This window comes from Talpa europaea (genome assembly GCF_964194135.1).
Source record: "Talpa europaea genome assembly, chromosome: 7".
NCBI lineage: Eukaryota > Metazoa > Chordata > Mammalia > Eulipotyphla > Talpidae > Talpa > Talpa europaea.
This window is the reverse complement of record NC_140074.1, coordinates 5,555,892-5,576,345: the sequence shown is the minus strand read 5'-3', so window position 1 is coordinate 5,576,345 and position 20,454 is coordinate 5,555,892. Positions and strand designations below refer to the sequence as shown.

Genomic DNA, 20,454 nt, shown 5'->3' with positions numbered 1-20,454 from the left:
GGTGGCGTCAACCCACACCTGGCCTCTCCCCCCAGGGGGCCTCCACCTTCCTCTTGCCTCCTCCCACCCCCACTTCTGACTGGCCAGCAGACGCGCTTCCCTCCTGCTTCGGCCTCTCTTCCCTATGCAGCAGCCCAAGGGTATGACCAGTGTCCAGCGCCAGAGTGTGGGCCCCAGAGCCTGCCTGGGGGCAGCGAGCTGTGCAGCAGGGAGGAGCTGGCGGCGCTGTTGCTGGAGACGGGGCGACGCAGTGGGCTGGGTCTTCAGAAGGTCATCAGGAGGGAGCCCAGCGTCGGGCGGGGGTGAAGGGGGTGGGGGAACGTTGCTCCCTGAATCATTTCCCAGGGAGTCGAGTCTAGTGAGCAGGGGGAAGCTGCAGAAGGGGAGCACTTGGGCAGCCCCGGCACTACGCGCTGGGTTTCCGAGGCCTTCCCTGGGGAGAGCTTCTGGTCTCCCTGCTCTTTGCCCCCCGCAGTGCTGCCCCAGGCCCCCCAGGGACGGCTGCCTCCAGCACCCCTGCTGGTGGGGCTGAGCGCCATGGGAGGCGCTCGCAGGCCGGGTCCAGCCGGCAGACCCGAACCACCGAGCAGGACGAGCATGGCCAGGCCCAGTGCCCTGCGCGCACAGTGCGCCCTGGAGAAGTGTCCCACTGTGGGGCGGGAGGAGCCCCTGCTCCCCTGGAGGGGATTTCTAGGACAGTTCTGGGGGCACCCCCACTCTGTCATCTCCGTTGTGAAAGGCAGGGGGACCTCAAAACACCTGAGCCTGAAAACCACAGAGAAGTTAGCAGTCAGACGCCTTCTTCCTTCCAGAGGGCCTCAGGCTTTAGTAGCCCATTTCCGCGAAATCAGAGAATTTGCTTTAAGAAAGTGAGAATCAGCTCGGCTCTAGCTGGCCCTCTGAAAATCTGTGGCTTGTTTTCCAGAGAACCCAGGGGCTGGTGATTGAGGTTTAGAATGTCGGGTTTTCTTACAGTTTCCACTGAGTAATGAATAAATCTGACAATGTCGCCTTGGCCTCCGCTCCTTTTTGTCATTCTTAAAGACGAGGTGAAGTGTGGTTGCAGATCTGGGGGAGTGGAAACACTTTGGTGACTGAGGCGGCCGTCTGAGCTCACCCTCTGGCCGGGATCCTGGTGGCCTGGGACGTCCAGGGAGCCTTTCTGTGCACAGTAGCGCGTCTCTGCGCCAGGGCTGGGAAGACGAGCCCGGGAGTGTTTTCCTTGGCACATCGGCAGCCTCGGTTCTACCCAATGTGTGGCAGGTTTCCGAGGCTTTCGCTGGGGGAATCATCTCGCGTTTCCTCTTGGTGATGCTGGCCCTTTGGGAAGTCTTTTCAGCACTCAGATGCGGGTGGGTGTCTGGGTTGGAGACCCCAGGACACAGGACTGCCCCGCATGGGTGGTTGTGGGGCACGTGGCTTTGGGCAGGGTGCTTCAGGGGCCGGGCCGCAGAGTCCTGTGCACGCGTGCGTGTGTGTGCATGTGTGTAAATAAAAACGTGACATAGGAGCCAGTCATCTGCCAAACATTTTCTGAGTCCAAAATCTGTGCCAGGCTCAGTGCTGGGCCCTTGGGAATGCACAGATGGAGAGACACAGCCCTCACCCTAGAGGAGCGTGTGACAAACGTGGCAACGGGGGAGGGCAGCAGGTTCCATGAGCCCAGGTTGCAGCCAGCTGGAGCCCAGGACAGGAGGCTGGGTGGGTGCATGGGGGGCACAGCTCTGCCAGGCCCGGAGGCCCAAGGCAGAGGCACATCCGGCAGGGATCGTGAGGGCAGGGGTGGCTGGAGCATCATGTGAGAAGAGAGGGTCAGACATGCTAGAGGCGAAAAGTTGTGACTTTAATTTGGGGGGTGCTGATCTGATTGGGTTTAGGAAGATCACAGGATTGGAGGGGAGACAGAGAGACAGTGAGGCAATAGTGTGGCCTGGCTTCAAGTCAGACGTAGCTGTAAACGTTTGTAACCTTAAATCTAACATAAAGACCAAATCTTCAACAGGAGCACAGTATGCTCACAAAATCATTAGTGTAAAACATTACTGCCCTTCGCCCTGCCAAAAAAAAAAAAAATCTGCTTCTTTAATAGTTGAAAGAAAAGAAAGAATTTGCTCTTTTATATTTCTAAAAGTACTCCTAGCTAAAGGCAGAAAAAATTGATATAAAGTTGTATAAAGCAGAAAATTACCCTAAAATTCCTTTAGTATTTGGGCAATATATTCTCTCTCATGCACGTGTTTGTGTGTGTGGATTTTTTTCCTATTTTTTTTTCACTTAAAAAATACATCTTGGATCTCTTTACGTGTCAATTCTTAAAAATACACTTAACCTTTTAATAGCCTCATGATATCCCACTGCTTGTATTAAAAAATCCTATATCTAAACCATGTAACTTTAGACAACTATAATTACAAATAATAAATATCCCTTGTTTGTATTTTCCAATGTGTAAGATTATTGTTGTAGAATAAATTTCTAGAAGTGCAATTACTGAATCCTGGGAAAGACACAGTTGAAACTGTTGACAGACATTTCCAGATTCTCCTTCCCAAAGCTGCCATCACTTTATGCTTCAGGCAGCCTTGCGTAAGAGTGGCCGTGTCAGACCTCCCTAGTGGTGCAAGGGGTTAAGCCCTAGCACTATGAAGCTATCCGCAGCCACTGCAGCATGAGTTTGATCCCTGGCCAGGGAGCTACCCACATGGCACAGCAGACCTCTCCTGTCTCCCTGCTGCTCCCCTCAGCAGTATATTTCAGTCAGTCTGCCTGTTCTGTTCCCCGCTCTGTCTCTGGTGAATCCTCTCACCCTCCCGCACATCTGGCCTGTACCCTGGTTCTTGTATAAATAAATCTTTAAAAAAATACATACACCATCAAAATATCCAACAGTCTGTAATGTAGTTAGATTATGTTACAGCCATGTGATAGAATTCTATATAATTATTTTAAATCATGTTTTAAAAGAATATTTAATATGAAAAATATATATTTTGAATTTATAAAGCAGTTTATAAAATAGTTATATAACATGCTCCTAGATTTCCCCCCAAAGATCCTTCATGTAGGGGAAGAAATTACTGAAAGAAATAAAGATTAGGGCCTCTCTGGTGGCTCAACGGGTTAAGTCTCAGCGCTATGAAGCTATTGGCAGCCACTGCAGCATGAGTCCAACCCCCATCAGGGAGCTAACCCACATGGTACAGCAGACCTCTCCTGTCTTGCCTGCTGCTCCCCTCAGCAGTGTATTTCAGTCAGTCTGCCTGTTCTGCTCCCCACTCTGTCGGTGAATCTTCTCACCCTGCCCCACACCTCTGGCCTACACTCCAGTTCTTATATGCATAAGTAAATAAATCTTTAAAAAAAAAAAAAAGTGGCTGTGTCCTACACTTTCACCAAAACTAGGTGGTGTCAACCTTTTAGACCTTTACCAGTGTAAATGGCAAAAAGAAAATCTCATCCTAATTTGTACTTCCTTCGCTATTAATGAGACTTGGGCTTCCTTCACGCCTTTATTAACCACCTTCTGTAACATTATTTGCCTTTATTGTAGGAAGTCTTTACATGTTAGAATTATTGACTATCTGATAAGTTACAGATATTTTTTCCTAGTTTGCAATTTCTCTTTCAACTTTTAAATGGTATTTTCTTTGGTGATGCAGAAGTGTGTGTGTGTGTGTGTGTGTGTGTGTGTGTGTGTGTGTTTAATATAGTCCAATATGCTAGTCTTGCCTTTTATGGCTTGAGTTTCATGTCACACGTAAGACTTTGGTGTACCCCAAAGTTATAAAAAGATTCCCCTATGCTGTACTTTGCTACTCTCCTTACTATTTGGATTTCAATCCTTAATTCATCTGGAATTAATTCTGCTTTAAGGAATGAGGTAGACATCCAGTCTTGTACTTTCCTAAGTGGATAATTATTTGTCCAATACATTTATTGAAGGGCATATCCTTTTCCCTGCTGGCTTAAAATGTACCTGCTTTCACTGAGTGCGCATGCTCTGAGGCCAGACTCCCCACTCTGGCGTCGGCTGACTTGGCAGACTCTGCAGACCCTCTGCACTGCCTAGTGATGTAGCTTCCGAGCGCTGTTAACTCCAGGCCTCTTCTACAGCCTTCTTTCCAAAAACGTTCTGTTTTCATGTATTTGCTCTTCCAGGTGAACTCTGGAGTCATGTTGGGGCAATGTGGATGTATGTGATAGTGAGGCCATGGTTGACACCCTCACACGGCTGAGTCCCCCATCAAGAAATATCACATTAATGCCCATTCACTTATATCTTCTTTCATAGCCATAAGATAGTTTTCTAAGATTTTGCCTTCATTGCCAACGGCTTACATTCTCATCGTGAAAACTGAAATACAGACCTGTAGAGAAAAGGTTTGTGTTTGTATGCATTGTGTCAGTAAAGTCAATTCTTCTGAGCAGGATTGATAAGCCCGGGATATGTGCGTGTTTAATTTAGTAAGTGTTGTATGATTTTTTTCTGGTGAGTTTTATTTGTATAGGCCTTGCATGTTTCTTTCTAAATTTATTTATTTTTTTAAGATTTACTTATTTATGCAAGCACTGGGTACTCTCTGAAGCGCGGGAGGGTGAGAGAATCCACCAGAGTCAGAGCGGAGAGCAGAGCAGGCAGACTGATGATGTACACTGCTGAGGGGAGCAGCGGGCAGCAGGAGAGGTCTGCGTGCCATGTGGGATCCTCACCTGGTGGCCGGGGATCGAACCAGTGCTGCAGAGGCTGTGGGCAGCTTCGCAACCCAATGCTCAACCGCTGCACCACCGGGGATGCCCTCTTTCTAAATTTAATCTCAGATGTTTTATGGTTTCATTTTTGCTGGATATCACCTCTTTTCTTCCCGTTTTCTAGCTGATGATTGCTAGTATGTAAGAATGCTATTGACTAGATTTACTTTGGACTTTACTCTGTGATCTGGTGCTAATAATTTTTTAGTTGACTATCTTAGATGATCTAATAATATAGCTGATATGATAACTAATTATATCACCTGAAAATAATGGCAGTGTTATGTGTCTTTAGTAGTTACAACACTTTTTTTTAGATTTATTTATTTATTATTTATCTATCTATGTATACATGGAAGAACTGGGGTGTAGGCCAGAGGAACTTAGGCCATAGTGCACCCTCGTGGTGATAGCGCTGAAACTTAACCCCCATGTCACCAGGGTGACCCCTCAACACATTTTTTTTTTGGTCTTCTCTTATTTCATTGGCTTGTGCATCCGGTATAGTGTTAAATGATAGCAGAACGGGGGATATATATTTTATTTTTAAGATTTATTTATTTATACAAGCACTGGGTACAGTCAGAAGTGCGGGAGGGTGAGAGAATTCGCCAGAGCCAGAGCAGGGAGCAGAGCAGGCAGACTGACGAAGTACACTGCTGAGGGGAGCAGCGGGCGCGGCAGGAGAGGTCTGTGCGCCATGTGTGACCCTCGCAGGTGGCCGGGGATCGAACCAGCGCTGCAGAGGCTTCGGGCAGCTTCGCAGCCCAGCGCTCAACTGCTGCACCACCAAGGGGAGGCCCAACGGGGGTTATTCTTGACTCCTCCCTATTTATTTGACTTCAGTAGTAAGAATATTCAATATTAGCAACACAAGTTAGAAAAAGCATGCTGAGGAAATCTGTGTCCAGCTCCGTGCTGTCTCAGGAACAGATAAAAATTATCAATGACTTTTTAGTTTCTTTCAAGACCATTTCTTGACATAACCTTCCAATCCTATAGTAAACATTTAGCTTTATCAATCTTTAATATTCTACTAATTCATTCTGCTAATTTTCTCTGGAAACACTGGTGAGTTTTATTTTATTGCTGTTTTATTTGGAATAGATGAGCATTTATTTATTAACAAGATTGGTCTCTTTTTTATGCTGTCTTTGTCAGATTTTGGTATAATGCTTATTATATCACAGTCATAAAAAGCAGTATCACAAAAAACAGATATTTCTGACTTCTTCTATGGTCCTGAGCAGTTTAGATATTGTTCAGCTTTCTTTTAGGAGTCTGTGGATGTGTTCCAAATGACCATTTGGATACTGTATTTTTTAATTAAGGTATCTTCCTCATTATTATTAATTTTATTGGTAAATGGAAGATCCTTGCCTCTTGAGGTAATTTTGGGAAGATAGATTTTCTTTGTAAGTATCCATTATCATCTAAATTTTCAAATACATTGACATAAAGCTCACACACTACCTCGTCAATTTCTCCTCTACCCTGGAGTCCTGCTCTCTCCTCCCTAACGTTGCACATCTGTGTTTTCATTCCTATTTTTCTCTACCACACTTACCAAAAGGTTGCCTTTTATTGACTGTTTCAAAGAACCAACTCCCACTTTTACTTACTACTCTACAGGATTTTAAAAAAATCATTATTTCTGTTTTTATATTTTTCATTGTTCTCTTCTGCTCTGTTTTGTTCTCTTTCTAGTTCTAATGATGACCACTAGCTTCATTTCTTTATTTATTCTTAATTGTTAATGGAAGCATTGGAAGATACAGATGGCTTTTTCTCTGAGTAGAGTTATCTGGCTTTGTATCAAATGTATGTCTGTCACTTTTCATTTTAAGTTCTTCTTTCATCTCTGCATTATTTGGGGTGTTTTTTTTTTTTCCTTCCAATATGGTTTATTTTTAAAGTTTGCTTTTATCCCCAGGGCAAGGAAGGGAGTAGAATTGCTCCAGACCTACCCAAACCACAGGGATTATGACTATGGGAGGTACATTTCCCCCAAAGGAAAAATTGAGGGCTGTTTCCAAAAGAATTGGGAGTGGATGTGAGGCAGACAAAAGGGCCAATTTCTCCCCCACTGCCAGGAGAGCTGTGGAAGAATTAAATGAGATAGCATTTGCTTCTCAGGGTCCAGCACAAGAGGAGCCTCATGAGTACCCTCTTCACACACCCTCCCTCATGCCCATCAGAATACCAGCACTCGCTAGTGGTCCCATAGCTCTCTGGGTGCAAATACCCATTACCCCACAGCACCTGTAGATTCCCAGGCCATTCCCATAATTTGAGGGGCTCCATACTTTTGTCCTCCTGTCTCTGCGGAATGCCGGTTGGGGGGAGGGGATCTGCCCTGGACCCCAGGAGTCTGCACGGGCTACAGTTTGCCTCAGTGCCTATGTGACTCATGAGCCTCCACAGCAAGAAATAACCAAGGCCCTGCACCTGAGAGAAGGTGGGCTCTGACCACCGACACGTGACCAGGCGCCCCCCTGTGTTCAGGCCTGGGAAGCAGTTCTCCAGGCCAGTGAACCCCCAGCACATTTCACGCGGGAATCTTCTTCTGTGAAGATTTGTTCTCTCTCTCTCTCTCTCTCTCTCTCTCTCTCTCTGTCTTTCTCTCTCTCTCTCTCTCTCTCGCTTGACATGAGTCAGTGAGCACTGATTAATACAGTATTCTGCACAGACGGGGAGATCGCCTCCTGCAGTAGATGGAATGGCTTTGTGCTCTTTAAAAAAAAACCCTAATGAGCTGCTGTTCTGTTATTTCATTTGGAATTTATCAGGACAGTTTATGTGATCAAACCACACAAGTATAGTTCTGGGTGCCAGCGCTCCTCATGGCTGAAGTCTGAAAGTGATCCTTCCAAGGCAGAGCAAGAGAACATGGAAAAAAGTCTTTCATCTCAAACTTTGAAAGACAGAGAAAATAGAAAGCATAAAATGGAAATGTGGCATATTTTTATGCTGTGGAGTGTTTTTTCCCCTCAACACAGCAGAATTTTCCTTATTAAATAGATATCTGTGTGAGAAAAACCAAAACCAGACTCAGGGTGGCAGCAAGGCAGGCAGCGATGGGGGAACAAGAGGGCAGTGAGCTCCGGGCTTGTGGCAGAGCCTGGGTGCCAGCGCCGGCTTTGCTCTGGGAGCCCAGTGCGCCCAGCGGGCTCCACGCCATGGAGCATGGGTGTCCCTCAGCTAAGAGAAGGGGCCTGTTCAGGAAAGCACCTCCTTTGTCAGCCTGGTGTTCCCCCCCGCAGCGGCAGGACATCTTGTGGACACCCCTGGTGGGGGGTCTGGATTCACTGTCAGGAAGGAGGTTTGGCCCCAAGCCCCTGGGGTTGGGACTGGCCCAGCTGTGCAGGGCACCCACAGCAGAGCGAGCCGAGGGTGGCTTGCTCCCAGCCCCAAGGCCTGGCCCCACCGCGGCAGTCAGGTTGGCACTTCTGATGTAGACACAGCAGTGCCATTAGGCCACATGTCCAGCTCAGAGGAGGTCTGGTCTGCAGACAGCAGGCCACAGTGCAGATGCCAGCTGCCACTGGTGTCCTGGGGGTGTGGAGGGCAGGCCATAGCAGAGGTCTTTCCTCTGGCTGGGACCTTTGTCCCTGCCTCAAGCCATGGCTCCCGGCACTGCTCTCTGCCCCAGGTCTTTGGAGCCAGATAGTCTGGAATTAAAATCCCCATTTCAAGCTGTGTGATCTTGAACAGACTCTTGTCCTCTCTGAGCTTCCACTTCCTGTGGAGCGAGGGATGATAATACCCACTCTGTGTCCAGTGCTTCGAGGAGGCCTCTGTGCAAGCAAGGCTGGCTTCTCTGCTGCAGCTGGCGACTGTTACGTGGTGGCGTTTTCCCCTGTTCATCTGTACGTCCAGGTCTAGCCCCACTCCTGGCACCTTGCACCTCGCAGCCAGGGCCAGAGATGGGGCCAGCGACTGTCAATCTTACCAAGGCAAATCACAGAGCCGCCTGCTGCAGCAACTGTATAAATAGGAAGGGAACTCAGACATCCCAGCTGTGCTGTCCCAATCCAGATGGAAGCTCCCAGCACTGGCCCGCTGAGGTGGGTGGCCACCACGTGGTCGGCATCTGGGCGCCATCCACAGTTGTGGCAAACCCAGCTGGGTGCCTCCCTCCCTTGGGCATCCCTATGCTGCTGCGAGTGGGACCTCGCCACGCAGCCAGACTCCGGGCAGCTCAGCCTTTTGGGCACCAGGCCCTGGGCTGGGAGATCCTCAAACCACTATCACGCACCCCAGTCACAGTAAAGGAAACTGAGGTGCAGGAGGCGAGAGGTTTGCCTGAGGACACCCAGCTGGCAGGGGGCAGAGCCAGGGTTCCTGGCTCCTGGCTCCAGGGTCCATACTCTCCCTCCTAGACCACCGCTGTCAGTCACGTGGCAGAGCTGGCAGGGCCCCCAGGCCTGGGTGGGCCACCGACCATGGGACCTGGGCAGACCTGCCACTGGGTGCCAGAAGCATTGGGAGGAGATGGAAGGTATCTCAGGGGCCCGGGCCACAGTACAGTGAGCCCCGTGGGAGGGTGTTTACCTAAGGGGGAATCAAGTAAGAAGAGCATAGCCTGGGCCTCCCGGTCCACCGACGCCCCATCTTGCCTCCCTGGCAGCCTGCACCAAGGTCCCGGCTGGGGTAAAAGGACTGACAGTGAGCAGCCCGGCCAGAGCCATGCGCTAGCCCTGCCTCTGCCGCTTCCCAGCGGTGGCCTTGCCACGCGGGCTGTGCTCTCAGCCACCTCCCGACAGCAGCATCGTGACTGCAAATCAATAATCCAGGCAAGGCACATCTTGGGGCCCGGCACCTTGTCAGTCTTGGTTTTGTTATCATCGCTTGATTCTTGGTGCCTTTTTTTTTTTCAGCTATGAAATGTCCTCCCCAGGGTTTTTGTGTGGGTTGAACAAGACCTTTGCTCCCGCCTGCCTTCTTCAGCAAATGTTTACTAAACTGCTCCCGCATGCTCTGTCCCAGCCCCTGGGCACTGAGCTCATGGAGAAAGACATGCTTCCTACTGGGACAGGCTTTAAGTCCGGCGGGGGATCCAACGCCAAACACAGGAATGACCCAAGTTACTCTCCGGACGCCGTCAGGGGTGGCGAGTGCCGACGGCGTGCAGGGCTTAGCGCCGCGCCTGGCCCGCTCAAGTGGAGGTGGCCTTCCTTAGGGTTTCACTACACTTCAGGCGTTCAAACATTTCCAGTTACGGGCTAATAACAGCACTGCATTCATTGTAGATTTGCTGCTTGGGGGGCAATTTTTGTTGTGGGAGTGCAAGGCTGTTTATTTGGAGGTTCTGCACCCGAGGTTCTCCCCAGGCTTGCCAGGGCCGGGTGACCTGGGAAGAACCTCAGTGCGTCACGGCCTTGGCCCCTACTCTCAGGTCCTGGAGACTAGGCAGGTGTCAGCACCAGCGTGTTTTGTAGAGGGGGGTGATGAACACTCAGTATGAAGGAGTGAGGTACCCTACCCCAGCGTGCAAGTGGGGGCTGCAAGTAGCCAGATAATCCTTCAAGAATAAAATTTTTTGAACCCCTGACTTTTGCAGAATTCCCACTATCAAATTGTCACTGACATGTGGTATGAGAAAGGATATCATTTGCTTGAATTCTGACGGAAGAGTTTAACTCCATTCAAATGATGTGCAAAAGGGCCTCCCCGGTGGCGCAGCGGTTGAGCGCTGGGTTGCGAAGCTGCCCGCAGCCTCTGCAGCGCTGGTTCGATCCCCGGCTGCTCCCCGGCCACCAGAGGAGGGTCCCACATGGCGCGCAGACCTCTCCTGCCGCCCGCTGCTCCCCTCAGCAGTGTACTTCGGTCCTTCTGCCTGCTCTGCTCCCTGCTCTGGCTCTGGTGAATTCTCTCACCCTCTCGCGCTTCTGACTGTACCCAGTGCTTGTATAAATAAATAAATAAAAATAAATCTTTAAAAAAAAAAAAATGATGTGCAAAAGTCATTAAAAAGTATGACGTGTACACCTTCAAAAGTTCTCAGTTATCTGGACTGAGGCTTCATTCTTACTGTGGCCATATGAATGGGAATGCTCTGTACAGGAATCCTACTAGATTGTAAATCGCTTAGATATTAATGTTGTGTGTACAGCTTTTTATTTGGGAAATTTTTCTTTTGGCTTAACTAAATCTTATAAATTAAAAAAAAAAAAGTGGAAATGGGGTGCTGCCCTCTTTGAAGGCAAACTTCCCCAGCCATCTGCAGAGCCAGGATTCTAAGAGGGAACAGAGGGGCTGGCGCCAGTCCAAGGGCGGCCTCGGGCAAGTCCTTCCTTCTAGAGGGTTGCGGAAAAACAACTCCCTGTGTGTTTCTGATGGCCAGACACTGCTGGAGCCAGAAAACCCTGAGTTCAAATCCTCTGTGAGCTTTAGTTTCCTCCTTAAGCCTCAGGGAGTCAATAGGATGATGCCACGGGGTAAGGAGGGGAGGTTCCCATCTTGCATGAGTTCAGTCCTCCAGAAGCAGCAGTTCAGTCCTCTCCCTTCTACATTCTCTCCAGCATCTGACCTTGGACTTAGCTCCAAGGCACTGGGTTCATGTCCCCACAGTTTGCATCTGGAACAAAGTTGCCTCATGCCCCTTATCCCGTCACCTCATGCTCAGTGCTAGAGGATGCTTGTGGTAGTTGAAACAGTAATGGGATTTTCAGGATTGCCTTTGCTGAATCCTTGGGGAGGTAACCGAGATAGATTTTAAGAGGGGAGAGGAAAAAACAAGGTAAAGAGAAAGAATAAATCTGTGGATTTTTGACCTACCAAACTTGGAACTTCTATACAAGGAAAATTATTTCTAATTATTAAAGTTTTGGAACCATGGTGTCTGTAGAAAGAAAGGAAGTAGAAATGGTTCCTATGAGAAGTGCTAGCATATGTTTCTGTGATTTAATGGTTTCCCGTAACAATGTGGAGCTATTTTAAAAGCAGACGAATGACTCATGGTATCCAGCATCGGCGGTCCACTGTTATGGCAGGAAGCATGTCCCCTGGGGAGGCAGGCGTGGGTTCGACGCCATCATTTACCAGCTCTGAACTGGAGCGAGTTATACTCCTCTGTGAGTTTCCTTTTCCTCTGCTATGAAACGGGCTGTTGTAAAGATAAACAACATAACATAATGAATGTGTGACTCAGTGGAGTGCTCATCCATCCTGCAAAACCCCTGCAACTCTTATATAAGTACCCAGTTAATTACGTTTGTAGTAATTCTTAGTAGTTTAATAGTAAACTTTAAGGCTATAAATTTTCCTCTAATTACCACTTTGACTAGATCCCATAAATTTTTATAGGTATTGTACTTATTGTCATTGTCTTCAAATAGATTTTTTTAAAGATTTATTTATTTATGCATACAAGAGCTGGGGTACAGGCCAGAGGCAAGGGGGAGGGGGGTGAGAGGATTCACCAGAGACAGAGTGGGGAACAGAACAGGCAGACTGACAGAAATCCACTGCTGAGGGGAGCAGCAGGCGAGTCAGGAGAGGTCTACTGTGCCATGTGGGTTGCTCCCTGGCTGGCTGGGAATCGAACCCGTGCTGCAGTAGCTGCGGTCAGCCTCATAGGTTGTGTCTTAACCCTTGTGCCACCAGGGAGGCCCCAAACAGATTTTTTTTTTTTAGATTTTTTTGATTTTTTTTTTTTTTGACCTGAGCTTATGAGCATGTGTATGTATCTATGTGTGTGCTCGTGCATGTGTGTGTGTGAGCACATGCACTTGTCTTCCAAATGGTTAGAATTTTTTCTATATTTGTTAAATCATAGATAAGATAAAGTCAAAGAATGTAGGTAATGTGCCATTTACTTTTTAGAATTTATTAATCTTTATAGTCTAGACTGTATAGAATCCACGTCTGTGGGTGTTTCATAGTTATTTGAAAAAATATCTTCAGTCATATAAAACCAAGTTTGTTAATTTTGATACTCAAACACTATATTCCTATATGCACACAGACGTGTATGTACATACATGTACATTCTAGCAGAGATTTGCTAGAAACTCCTATGATTGTAGCTTTGTTTAATTCCCTTTTCATTTCTTGAGTTTTATGTTTTCTATGCAATGCTGCTTCACACATAGAAATTTGTAATCATTACGTCTTCTCAGTTGACTGTGCTTATTTTTAATACCAATTGCTCCTCTGTGCCTTGTTCACTGCTTTCTGCCTTGCATTCTGCTGTACCTCACTGCTGCTGCTCAACCCCAGCTGTGTCCTGGATGTAGAAGCTGTGCTCACATAGCACTGCTGGAAGGACGTGCTGCCTTTTGTCCATCCACAGCTCCACAGAGTCCTACGTGCAGTCCTGCAGCAGCCCAGCAGTCAGTCCTCTTCTCCCATCCCTGGCCAGGTCCCTTGACCCAGACTCCCCCTGGGGTGATGCCATGAGGCCCTGTGGTGCTCCTCACTGGCTATCATGGCAGTGTTTTTCTCTCCCCTGTCATTATCTCAGTAAGTTCCTTCAAGAGGGTTCTCTCTCTAACCTCTTGGACCAAGGACTATTGCTTTTCTGATTTCTTCTTTTGACCCTTTGTTAACTTATGACTCTGGTGGGCATGTGTGAGTATGGGTGTGTGTATGTACAGATAGAATGGCAAATAGATACACAGCTGAATGAATAAATAAAAAACTGTATTCCACCTAAAAGGGTGTTCTCTTGGACATGACTCCTAGACTTATTAAAATTCATCAGTTGGTGAAAAATACAGGTATTCATCCTTTTCATGTCCTGTTATTTTCCATTTGGGTTACAGGTAAAAACTCTTGTTGCTGGAGAGTGTCTGAATCAGAAATGCTGAAAATTTGCAAGTGTTCATCTGATTATTATTCTGGTGTTTGATTATCGTTATGCAATCTGTGAAAAATGAATAGTCAGAATTGGAATTGAAGTTAATGTAGTAGCTCCATTCCCCCAAGTCACCCTTTATACCCAGAGCAGTGCCATTGTCTGCTGTCTTGTCCTGATTAATGGTAAGTGCCAACCATTATTAAGTGCCTTCTTTAATTTTAGGGATCTATCTTCTGGATTTAATCTACATTGATTCTGCATACCCTGCCTCAGGCAGCATCATGGAAAATGAACAACGATCCAATCAGATGAACAATATTCTCCGAATAATTGCTGATTTACAAGTTTCCTGCAGCTATGGTTAGTACCCTTGGTTGTTGGAATTGTGAAATCTCACATCACTGAAATTTGGATCAGCAACTTATCAGTGAGAAAGCTCTAGCAACCAGGTAGTCCCCACAGAGCTCTTCATTTTACTATCTTAAACATCAAACGTGCTGGATCCTTGACACAGCTTTGATCTACAAAGACTGTGCAAAATAAATGTTATCATTCCCATGTCACAGATAAGGAAACTGAGGCTAAGATTACACTTTCCCATTTCAGAGACAAGAACACAGGCTCCAGAGAAACGAAATGTCCCGCCCAGAATCTGTATGTAGTTGGGGGACAGGGCCGCCATGGGCTTCTCCCAGTGCCCCATGCACCTCCCAAAGCCCGGAGCTTCCCACCCTCTCCTGCTTCTCTTCGAAACCTCCTAGCACCTTTGCTTTCCCCTCCGCCCAGGTCTTCCTGTCCCCTTGGGAGAATAGCAGGAAAGATTTGGTGGCCTTCAGCCCCGCCAGGAGGAGTGCAGTGATCAGGAGGGTCTGAGGAGAGCAGCTGGTGTCACTTCAGGAAAGAGGTGACCTGGCACTGCCATCCTCAGTGAGTCATCTTTGCAGGTAGCCTCAGTTTCTTCCTCTGTGTTGTGGGCATATTATTTCCCCCAAATGAGGAAGATGAAGCTTATAGGCAATGACTCCTAGAAAGGGCCTGGGACAGAACCTGGCACAGATCAGGTGCCCCAGCCCCTGGGCCCTGCCCTCTCTTCTCAGGTTGCAGCAGCTCCAGCCCAGGGGTCAGGTTCTCAGGGTGCCAGGATCTGGACTTTGTTCATTCCTGGGGGTGGGCAGGTGTGGGAGGCCTGCCCGGTCACCCCACCGAAAGCCAGTTTTAGGTCAGGGACAACCTGGCTCAGGTTTGTTCTGGAAGCCCTCTTTCCCCAGCCAAGAAACTGTGGGGGCCTCTGGGTGTGGGGTATGTGGCTCAGCCCTCAAGGAGGTACTTACTGAGAACAGATGCCAGGCCTAATGACACCTGTGGGCCTAGCACCCAGCATGGGGCCTGGCCCAAGGCACCATCCGCAACTGTGTGGAGTCTGAATGTGTGTCTCCGTCTCTAAGGCGCGTCTAGGCTGAAATCAGCAATTCCTGCCCTTCTCATTTGGGCCCTGGAGATGGGTGAGACTGACCCCTCTGGTGCTGTTCCCCTTTTGCAGATCACCTCACAACCCTGCCCCACGTGCAGAAGTACCTGAAGTCTGTTCGCTACATCGAAGAGCTGCAGAAGTTCGTGGAAGATGACAACTACAAGTAAGTGGCATATGCCTGTCGTGTTGGTCAGGCCACCCGCCAGCCGTTGCCCTCAGCACTCAGCCCCCTGCCGGTGGCCCGGCGCTCGCTGCGGCCAGTGAGTGGCCACCTGTGAGACTAACAGAAGTCACCACGGCACCACCTGTGCCCCCAGATCCATGAGGACATGCACATAATGTGACCTCTGACCCCACAGACCCCACAGGGGATTTGGACCCCTGTGTGGTGCAGGCTCAGTGCTCCAGGGTCTCACGAGTGACTCCCCGACTCGTCGTACAGGCAGAGGGGTTAGCCTCCCGGCCGCATCTCCAGGCCACCGGAGGGGCTTCTCCAGGCGCTCCCTGGGGTCCCAGCTCTCTGCAGGACTCCAACGTTGGGCACTGGCGAGACCTCTCTCCCTCTCATGTGGTCCCTGGGGAGCAGACCCAGCTCCCACGAAGGCCCCGTGCCCCTTTGGCCTCATTTCCAGTCACCCTGCTCTGGATTTCAGTTCTTTCTTCACTTGTGCCACCTGGGAATTTAGCCAGCATCTTGATGTGTTTTAGAGGAAGGAGGATTTGCTGCTCTGGCTACCATGTTGGGGCGTCCTCTTAGCTCAGGTGGAGCTTGAAGTCAACTCAGCGCCCTAGTTCTTGCCCATATGCCCTGATCCATCGAGGCACATCTCAGCCATCTTGTAACTGATGGTCTGGCCCACAAGTGAGCTGTACACGTGTTCTTTTCAGTCTCACTTTACCGGGCTATCTCTGCACGTTAGCACGTGTCTTCTATACGCATAACGTGTGCTAGTCTACTCTTGTCTCTGGGGACTCTTGTCTCTTGTCAGTGGGTTCACCTTCTCCCCTTCATGGACCATCAAGCTGCTCTCAGTCCAGTCTAGAAAGAAATCACTGAAGAGTGAGTGAGTGTGCGTGCACGCACCTGTGTGGTGCTCTTGTGTGCCTGTGTGTGAGAGACGAGGGTCAGCTGACAGCTTAGATTCTGATTTCATCACGAAGCCAAGTGGAGGTTTTTTTCTTAGTGATTTCTTGGCTAGTTTTCCACCCTTCTTGCCTTCAGGAGGTCAGATAATGGGAAGTGGACCCAGCAGGTCCTACTGGCTATTCCCCACGTAACAAACAAAAAGGCGACGCTGACAGACCTCACCTTAGTGGTTGTCTCCAGTATACCGTGATTCCTTTGAATCGCACTAGCCAATATATTTTGTAAATCTCTTCCAGTTTTTGTCCCTGAAAATTTGATCAGCTTGATTACTTGGTCTTCATCTGAGTCACTGAAAACTGTAGAGAACTGTGGCCACTGGAGACACCCTCTGGCTCCTGTGACCCACTCTCCAGGGCCTTGGGAATAGAAAACTGCTCCCCACAGGCCAGCTCCACAGTGGAGGGCCCCAACCCTGCTGTAAGGTGGTCCTGGGGTTCCTCCTGCCCCTGCAGATGTGGCGGGGGGCCTGGAGAGCTGTCCTGCTGCCTTGCTCCTAGATGGGGGCCACCTTTGGGATCACAGGCCTCCTGCCATTTGCTGTTATCACGAGATAATTGGTTACACTGGAATATAATATGAAAACTTGATCTATTACATAATAGTAACAACAATAGATGAAGGCGGGAGATTACCATTAAAATGAAGTTTGCCAAATTGAGCTCATTTCACTTACGAGGCATTTGCAGTTCCTGAAAAGAGTGGCCCAGAGTGTGAAATTATCCCCACTTAGGTCCTGGGATAATATTTTCCATCCATGTGTCAGTATTGAGATTAAGAGACAGTGGTTTTTCATTAACAGTAATATCCTTTAAGGACAAGAAATGGCCTATAAATACTTCTGACCATGAGCTAATCCTTGGATAAGCTGCCGAGCATGAGTAATTACTCCACCATGAAGGACATCGAACAGTCCCAGCTCTTGATGCTGAACAACAGGCAGCCTGGGGTTCACAAAGGCCCTTTGTGGTGGTCCAAGTGGACAAACCCGGGGGACGTCTGCAGTCTCACCCCTGGGCCTGGACCTCCCTTTCCCTCCCTTCCCAGGAGGCCCTGGCACCAAGTGGCCGGAGATGCCCCAGCTGTGAGTGCCCCAGGAACCCCACCCTGGGGTCCCAGCCCACACCAGAGCCTTCTTGCTCCATATCAGAGGGCGCAGTGACTTAGCTAGAACCGTGGTGATAATTCCTTCTAATGCTTGCCCTCCCTCCCCATGCTCTGGGGGTGCTGCACCAGTGCTTGCTAAGCCCAGTCTTTGATGGGTTTTACAAGTTCACGGCATCTAGAAAGCACGGCCAATAGCATCAAAGGAGCATGAGTCTCTACACGGGAGTGCATGTGTGCACAGAGCAGGGTGGTGAGCGTGGGGACGGATGGAAAAAGCAGGTCACACTACACTTGATATTTTTAATTATTCACTTTGATTTTATTTCAACTTATCCAGAAAAAGGAACTGATATAATATATAAGGAGCTGCCGCTCTTCAGAGACAGCGTTTCCTGAAAGGGCCTCCTGAGACTGATGCAAGAGGCCAGGAAAAGCACAGATAGGTGTGATCTAGGTTTCCACCGTGAACTGCAGAGCTGACTGCTCTGCCCTCCCTGCAAGTTCACATCACACCCAGCAGCCAGTCCCCCAACTCATCCCCTCTGCTACACCAAAGCCACCTGACCTGGGGGACATCTTTCTTTCAGGCTGTCGCTCAGGATTGAACCGGGAAGCAGCTCTCCGAGACTCGTCTCCTCCAAGGAGGACCTCGCAGGTATGGCAGCCACTCGAGTGGGAGCAGGGCCCTCGTGGCCCATGCATGCTGGCAGGGGCGGCTTTGACTGTGGTGCCAAGGGCAGAGCTGTGTTTCCGGGCTGGCAGACTCAGCTGCCCCGCCCACAGCGCCCCATGCCAACCTGCGCAGGCTCCTGAGGACTCCGGGGCTCTTATGATGAGGGCGCTGCTGGGCCCTGGCTCCCGGAGAGCCTGGGACCCAATAGCCCTAAGGGAAGCAAGCTCAGAGCCCCAAGTTGGGAGCATGTGCAGGGCAGGGAAAATCCCAAGGTCTTCTCTGGGCCCCTGGAGAGGCGCCCCAGGGGCAGATGGCTTCTCCTGGAGCATCAGCTGCATCCACTTCTCTGGGGTCACACAGTGCCCCGTGGTGGTGAAGAGATGGCTTTGAAGTCTGCGCGCTGTGGTTTCCGAGCTCCGTCCCCCACCACTGATCTCCAATGGCCGGCTTCTCCACGTGGGGTGCACACGTGCCCTCCCCTGCAGGGCTGTGGCCACGCCTCCCTGAGTTATACCTCACATACACACACACACACACACACACACACACCCCGTGGGTCCCCCCCCCAACTGCTGGCAGGCACTTGGTGGGCATGCGCCTGGCCTTGGCTACACATCCCTGTGACTGGAAAGGTGACCTTTTATCCCTGCTCCAGCCATCCCCGTGACCAGCTGACCTCTGCTGCTGGCTGGGGAACAGCCAGGTTGGGAGTTGGGGATTGGCCCATATTTCCTTCTCCCAGTTAGAACTTGGGTCACACCAGCCTGGGTTCCAGACCGCTGTAGTCTTGGGCAAGTCACTTCCTGGGCCTCCGTTTCTTACCTATAATATGGGCATAATAAAAGCCCCATCCCAGGATTGCTGACATGCAAAAACGTAAATGTTCTTCAGCAGGCACCATTGTCAAGTCTGGCCTGCAGTGAGGGCGGGGGGCAGCTGGTCACACTGCTGCCTGGTCTTGTGCCCTTGTGACCTGCTCAAGCCACTCTCTACTCTCTGGGGCCAGGCCAGGAGGCAGTCACTTTTTCGGAGGGCACGGGACCTCAGAGCCTCCGAGAGGGGTGGCAGCCTGTCAGCAGCCATGCCCAGACTCACTCAGTCAGCAGTGTGGCTTCCAGATGCTCAGTCACCGATGCCTGAGACGCGGGCCGGGGCCCTCAGAGGATGCAGCACGAGTCTAAGGCAATGGAGTCTTAGCCCACAGATGGAGCAACAGGAAATACTAGCCATTCAAGACTATTTCTTCAGGAAATAATGGCAAAATTCTGGAGCAGAGAGTGGGCTCAAATCCAGAAATGCCCTCTCCTCTGACTACTTCCCAGACTAGTTTGAATAAGAGGCCCCTGCAGCCTTCTCTGTCTAGCACACCTTAACAAGACAACCCAATTCTTGACCAGGTGTCTGCCAAGAAGTGCCCATGGCCATACTCTCTTCCTCCTCTCCAGACATCACTCCTCATCCCACGCCGGCCCCCACTGCACCCACTGCTAGGCGGGAGGGTTGTACACTAGGAGCCAGGAGCCAGGCTTGGGAAACACACTGCTGATTGTGGGCCTCAAGAACTGGGGCCTGGGCAGGAGGGGAGGAGCTGCATCAACTTCCAACCCAAGCACTCAGGCTGACCCTCTCTCTAATGGAGCCAGTGCCTGGGCGCTGGGACTCAGCCCCTGGCCCAGCCTCCTTGAGGTTCAGCCAGACTTGCCTTCCATCCAATCCACCTCCACCTGGCTCTGTTGTTTATTAGCCACGTGAGACCAGAATCCAGCCAGTTAACTAACTTCCAGCATCAGTCAGAGTCCTGGCAGGAAACCGAACTCTGGATGGCCCACGAGGAGGGACTTTAACGAAGGTGAGGTGGGAGCGCGAACGAGTGCTTCGCACAGCATGGCCTCTTGGTAAAGGACGCAGGGAAGAAACAGTGTTACCCAGCCCGGTGAGGGCTGAGTTACAGAGGCCGGTGGGCTTGGCAGGAGCTGTGGTCTCAGGGAGCAGGGAAGTGACCCCTCAGCTCTCTCCCTACGCCCTCACTGTCTCCAGAGCCTCCCATGTGCCAAACCCTAATGGGAAACCCAGAGCTGCCTCTCGGAGGCCAGCCTACCAGGGCCCGAGCTGAACACAGATGCCTCCAGGGGCTCAGAACACCCAGCCCACTCGCCAGGCCTCGGTTTCTCCATCTGTAAAGCCAGTGATGATTCCCTCGCAGGGCTGTTGTGGGAGCGTATCTGGATCAGGTGTGGCGCCAGGAGCGCACCCAGCAGGTGGAGCTGTGTTAGGATGATGGCTTGTGGCCATGATTGTTCTCCTGCTTGTGTCACTGAATCAGCCTTCAGGCTTTAGTGAACTGTCACTGCCTCAGGAAGTCTCCTGTTCGAGACCGTCCCCAGCCAGGCCAGGCCTGTCACCGAGTCTGGACCGCAGCTGGTTTCGGTTGGCGCACGGCCACGTCCACCCCTTGACTTGTGGCCTGGGCTGCTTTCCCATGACAGTGGCAGTGTCAAGTGGCGGGG

General features: G+C 50.1%; 1 protein-coding gene across 8 annotated transcripts in view; it reads left to right on the top strand.

The window, feature by feature from the left end:
* RALGPS1 (Ral GEF with PH domain and SH3 binding motif 1) overlaps nucleotides 1-20,454 on the top strand; it is a gene marked incomplete at both ends in the record, with an annotated part of 184,679 nt that overhangs the window by 137,584 nt on the left and 26,641 nt on the right. For all 8 annotated transcript variants that reach the window (XM_084238997.1, XM_084238996.1, XM_084238995.1 and 5 more), the window contains 3 exons: nucleotides 13,775-13,912; nucleotides 15,093-15,186; nucleotides 17,862-17,929. In XM_084238997.1, the coding sequence (XP_084095123.1) occupies nucleotides 13,775-13,912; nucleotides 15,093-15,186; nucleotides 17,862-17,929 (300 nt within the window). The remainder of the gene's footprint in view (nucleotides 1-13,774; nucleotides 13,913-15,092; nucleotides 15,187-17,861; nucleotides 17,930-20,454) is intronic.